Below are 5,579 nucleotides of genomic sequence, written 5' to 3'. Positions count from 1 at the left end.
AAGCAAACTACCTCCTGCAGACTGTAGGAAGCATTCTTCTGCTGCAGAAATGTATTAATTTGCAAAAAGCAGCCACCAAAAAGCAGAGACTTGCCCAATGTTCAACATCACCATGCATGCACTGCATTCTAATGAAGTACCTTATGTTGCACATTCCAGGACAGTTTGAATAATCTGACAGTCTAATTAACATTTCAGTCTATCAAAGATTTGCTTTCAATGCCAAGAAGCTCTTTCTGTATATACTTTCTAGAGTGTGGGGGTGCAGACTGTGGACACCACTTCAAAACATCATTTACCCAAAGAATTAGACTCTGCTTTCTAGTCCATTGCTGCATCTGCAGTAGAGCTTGTTTTAACTTTCACAGTATCTAAGAAGCCTCTTGCATTTGCTGTATGTTAAGCCTGTTGCCTGTCAGAATGCTCTACTAAGAGTAGTTAGGTAAATATTTCTTTATTAAATGATTAATTCCATAAATAAATTCTTTTAATTCATCGAATATAAAATTAAAATCATTTACAACTTATTCCAGTATTACAGGGGCTGGAAGGGGTAAAAAAAAAAAAAAAAAAAGAAAAAAAGAAAAACAAAACAAAAGCTACAGGTTGATAAATAAAATACTCAGCTTTAAAACAACTGATTTCTGTTTGCCATTAAACTACAGTTGGTACATAATAGCTGCCATTGTGAACACCCCACAAGTGCCCACCTCAGGAAGGAATGTAACTTCCAACTTGGTTGGGAAAGGATGGGAGAAGATTGGAGGGATGGAGAGAAGCATAGTGTTAAATTGAACAGAATAGTAAAGTTTTCATAACCGGAACGAAACATTTATCTGATCACTTACAAACAGAAAACAGTATATAATTAGATAAGGTGCTCCAAAAAGAAGCAGTAAAATTGCTCCAGTACTATGAAGCTTTAAGTATGCTTAAATCTCTGTTGCATTAGTGTCCAGTTGCACAGTGCACTCCTGTAACATCTCAATGTTGCCCTCAAATGGGCAAGGCACCATTTCCATCAGAGGTCCTTTCTCCCATGGCTGGTTACTTCAAAATTCTGTTTTGCATCCCACCCCCAACACAACTTAGTCCCTAAATTTATGGATGTCATTGACTAGTCTGTAGAAGGGATAAGCCTCATTTGCATGTGGACAGTTGTAGTTGCATCGGCAGGACTGGATCATCATGACACTCTTGGTGAAGGTTTCCCCATCATCGCAGCGGAACCTGACCTTGACAGTCCTGGTCTGCTGGGGTGTACAGCACCTGCCATCCACGCAGGAGCCACAGTACTTGGGGCGGTACTTCTTCACACTGGAACATCCGGCGTAAGTAAACTTCACTGGGGATGGGGACTTCCTAGTCTTGGTACATTTTTTTCCCTTCTGTAAAGTAAAGGCAATAACATTATTAGCAGGAGATTCTTCTCCAGCCTTTACCCCCTACCCGAAGCAGCTTAGAAAGAAAAGGAACACCAGAAGAGTCTGTATTTACCTTTAGGGAGGCATAGCTAGGCTGGCCACATGGCCTCACTTCACATATCCTGGTCTCTTTGATGAGCTTGCAGTCAGCATTGTCATTGGTCACCCTTGTGGAGATGCCAGTTCCACATGTCTTTGAGCATTGGGACCAAGAAGTTGTTTGTACAATGCATTTGGGATTCTCAAAAGCTCGGCTTTGTGGCTCGGATCCAAAAACTGGAAAAGAAAAGGAGGGCTTAGCCTAAATATATTCTCTCACTGTGTTTCTTTCTTTCCATTGGGGTCTAAGGAGTCATATAGCCACTCTCTGGCCTCCTCCCCTTAATGTCACGCAGATAAACTCACACTCACCAGGTAACATTTTCAGGCCTCCCTTCACAATGGCAATTAGCTCGTTGTTCCTGGTTAGTTCGCCTTCGGAATCATCCGGACCAAACTCTTTGCTGAAGAAGCCTTCCAGCTCTTCCAGCGCATCCTTGCTTTCGTCACAGACCCACTCCTCGCAGCACTGCCCGGGCACTTTGACCAGCCTGGGGCTGGGGCAGCCCAGGTTGGGAAGAGAGAGCTCCTGCGGGCAGAGCGGGATGCAGCCCACAGCTCCATCTATGCACGTACACTGGTGTTTACAGTTCGGCTGGAAGCTCTCCCCGTTCTGGTAGATTTTGGAGTTATATTCACACGGTCTTCCCTCGGACTGTGCTGCAGAGATCAACAGGGAGGGAAAGAAGAGAATCAGCGGCGGGAATCGCTGGTTTAAGCGCAGGTATTTGCTGGTCTGTTAAACTCAGTGTACAGCGGAGCTCCCTACAACCCCCCGGGGACGCGGGGCCAGAACAATAACTTAGTCAGGAATCACTTTTCCTTATGTGCGTTTAGCGGAGCCCAGACATACTGAATCGCATTCCAGACTGCTGAAGTCATGTGCCTTTCTGCCAAGCTACCGACAACAAAGCATAACCATACATGGGCTCGAAATTACCGAATCCCGGCAGTGCGGGACGCGGGGTCCGTCCCGGGGGAGCGGGGTCGCCGCTTACCTCTGCAGATGCCCTTCAGGGCGGCGGGGCTGGCCCCGAAGTTGCACTCCAGCCCCTTGGTGTGGTCGCAGGGCTGCGATCGGCTGCAGTCCTCGTTCAGCTGCTTGGCGCAGACCTTGCAGCAGCCGCAGCCGTCCGGCACCAGCCCCACGCCGGGGGCGCACTGCGGCGCGGCCGCCGGGCACTGGCACACGGCGGGGCAGGGCGAGCCCAGAGCCTGCGGAGCGGAGCGGAGCGCACGGTGAGCGCCGGCAGCGCAGCGGGGACACCCGACCCGCCTCCCCCTCCCCGGCCGCGGGAAGAGCCGCGGCACTTACCAGGCGGGCCAGGCAGAGGAGAGCGGCCGCCAGAGCGGGGCGGGTGCCCGCGGAGCCCATGTCCAGCGCCGGTGCAGCGGAGCCCGTGTGAGCGCGGAGCGGGAGCGCGGCCGGCGCGGTCTGAGGCGGCTCCGGGCGCCGCCGCCTTATATGGGGCGCGGGGCCGCCGCGTGCGCCGCGGCGCTGACGTCGCGCGTTCCGGGCCGCGGCCGCGTCCAGCGCTCGCGGCATCCCAGGAATGTGGCTGGCGCGCGCCGCGGCCGCCCCGCCCCGCCCCGGCTCCGGCACCGCGGCCAAGGCGGCGGCGCTGCCGCGGGGGGTCCCTCCGCCCCTGGACCCGGCCGGCCGGGACACAGCGCGGGGGGCCGCCGAGGCCGCTCCCCGTCCCGCGGACGCGGAGGGTCCCCGCGAACGCGAAGGTGGTAACGGGAGGCGCTGTCCGCGCTCGGGGCTGTGCCGGCGGCGCCCGGACACCTACGGGACAGCGGAGCTGCCCTGCCCGCCCCGGGCGCCCGCGGCGCTGCCCCTCCGGATCACACTGCCCGGGGGGTCACCGGGGCTCGGGCCCAGGCGCTGCTGCCATGCGAGGGACAGTCACAACCCTTCCCCGTACGGCAGACCCCGAGAGCCTGGCTGTGCCCAGCGGCACCGAGAGGCCCGGTTTCCAGACCGGGAACGGGATGGCCACGCGGCGAACATCCTCCCTCCCGTCAACCTGTGTATCTCCGGCCTCAGTGTCCCTCACTCAAGTTGGGTGCCCTGGAATAGTATTGCCTCGTTGAAGTTTAATATTTGGGGGTGGGGAGGAGAGATTTAGCTTCTGTTGTGGCGTCTTTTCTTTTCCTGGCTGTAAGTATTTCCAGATGGGATTTAGACCCCAGACGTAACAATATTTCCATATTTGGTATAGCAGTAGCCTGCATTTTTCACATTTTTCTGCTCTGTTATCCAACCACAAAGCATTCTTGACAGCTTCAGATGTTGTTAAATATAGCCTTAACTTCTGTTCCCAGGGCAGGAAATTCTTTGGAATTCCTGTTTTTCACGCAATCTGTCTATCATGATTTAGGAGAACTTTGCTGGAGGAGCCAACTGGTGTTCTACTGCAGTTCACTTCTTTATTGAAATAGCTCAGAAGTTGGGTCTGCTGCCCAAAGGCGTTACAATGAATCCCCATTCCAGGGATTTTTCTTTGCAAATGAGATTATTGTTCCCAACACAAGTTTGGGGTTTTTCTTGTGCCTTCAAGGCTGGAAGGTGGAGAAGCGGATTCAAAGGAGAGGAGAAAGCTTGCAAAAACCCCTCCAAAGCCCATGAAAAGTGGAGGGGGAGGGGGCGAGGGGGACAGTGAGAAAGGAGAGATGCGGAGAGGAGGGATGTGATTAACCTGGCTGCGGCATTCCCATACAGCGGGTGTCCCTGCGTGCCGCCTGCCCGGGACGGGCAGCCGGGGAGGGGAGGCAGCCGCAGCCCCGCCGCTCGGAGGAGCCGAGCCCGGACGTCTCGTCGCCTGCCCGGCGGCCGAAAGGATGACAGAAAGGACCGTTTCGTGGGGACGGTGCGTAGGGCTCCGGTAAGTGCCGCTCCCGGGGCCGCGGGCCCGTGTGCTGTTCCCTGGGTGTTCCCACACCAGCGGGAACGATGAGGCACCTTGTCGGGCCCTGCTGGGGCCGCAGAAAGGAGAGTCCTTGTTGTTTGTCCGCACCGGAAGCCCTGCGGTGCCCCCGCGGGCACCGGGAGGTCTCGCCTCTCCATCGCGCACCTGTCGCTGGCCCAGCCCCGGGGGGAGCGGCCCGGGGGGACAGCCCGGCTCGGCTCCCCAAACCCGCAGGCAGCGCCGAGCTCCGTGGGCAGCACGGGGTCCCGGGGCAGGACCGGACTGTGTGGGATGGGACGGCATGGGATGGGCGCTGCAGGATGGGGCAGCCTCTCCCCGCAGGGGGATGCCGTGACCCCGGGGACGGGGCGGTGCGATGGGCGTCCCCGTCGCAGGGGACACCGATGCCGCTGCCAACCGGGCTGGGGAGCCCGCCCCCGAACTCCTCCTCAGGGATGTCCTGCACTGCCTGTGAAGGGCTCGTGTCCTCAGCAGTGCTGTCCTTCTTCCCGGCAGTGGCCAGGCCCCTGCCTAGGCCAGTCTTGATAGAGGGTCCTAACTGTAGAGTTTTCCCTCCCTCCCCAATTTATTCTCTTAAAGATTTTCTTTTCATTCCGGTAAATTGGATTGACGTTTTACTTTGCGGTGTTTTAGGGAGTGGGGAAAGGTGATGGGACGGAAGCTCTGAGCGCTCTTTGCCCAGAACACATATGCTTCAGAAGGCATCAGTGTTTTTCTTCATCACTTGTATGCCTCAAAATTCGACCAGAAAGGACAATTGCTGAAAGGGAAAACCAGTCTTTAGTTGCATGCAGCTCTCTCTGTAGACTGCCAATGTGTGCCACGTAGCACCATTTCTGATGACAGGAACTATTTAATGTGTCCAGCAAGAATTCAAGAGAGACCACCAGCAAGCTTTGATGGCTGCCAGTAATGGCAGTAACAACTTTCCATCTCCACATATTTAGCTGAGCCCCAGCTGGTGATGAGGAGTAGGACAGTCCCATTTCCAGACTCCAAGCTATCCACTCCAGTGGTCTTCCCTTGGTTTCACAAGTGTATGGGTTTTCCTGTGGTACTTTAGTTTTAAAACCCTAAAGTGGTTTTTAGATGGGGAATCTGGCTGGTACTTTTTTCCCTGGAT

At 54.9% G+C, this 5,579-nt stretch overlaps 1 protein-coding gene across 1 annotated transcript; it reads right to left on the bottom strand.

Annotated features, from left to right (window-relative positions):
- Positions 1-438: 438 nt before the first annotated feature.
- CCN1 (cellular communication network factor 1) lies at positions 439-3,084 on the bottom strand. Its single transcript, XM_051804027.1, has 5 exons — positions 2,839-3,084; positions 2,522-2,738; positions 1,836-2,183; positions 1,498-1,700; positions 439-1,388 (listed from the first exon to the last, which is right to left on the bottom strand). Exons 1-5 carry the CDS (start codon positions 3,067-3,069, stop codon positions 1,089-1,091), a joined length of 1,299 nt encoding a protein of 432 aa, XP_051659987.1. The 5' UTR covers positions 3,070-3,084; the 3' UTR covers positions 439-1,088.
- Positions 3,085-5,579: the final 2,495 nt, after the last annotated feature.

This window comes from Manacus candei, unplaced genomic scaffold (assembly GCF_025592945.1).
Source record: "Manacus candei isolate 608988 ecotype Guabito, Panama unplaced genomic scaffold, ASM2559294v1 h1tg000005l, whole genome shotgun sequence".
NCBI lineage: Eukaryota > Metazoa > Chordata > Aves > Passeriformes > Pipridae > Manacus > Manacus candei.
The sequence above is the reverse complement of the archived record's forward strand: the minus strand, read 5'-3'. Positions and strand labels throughout refer to the sequence as shown.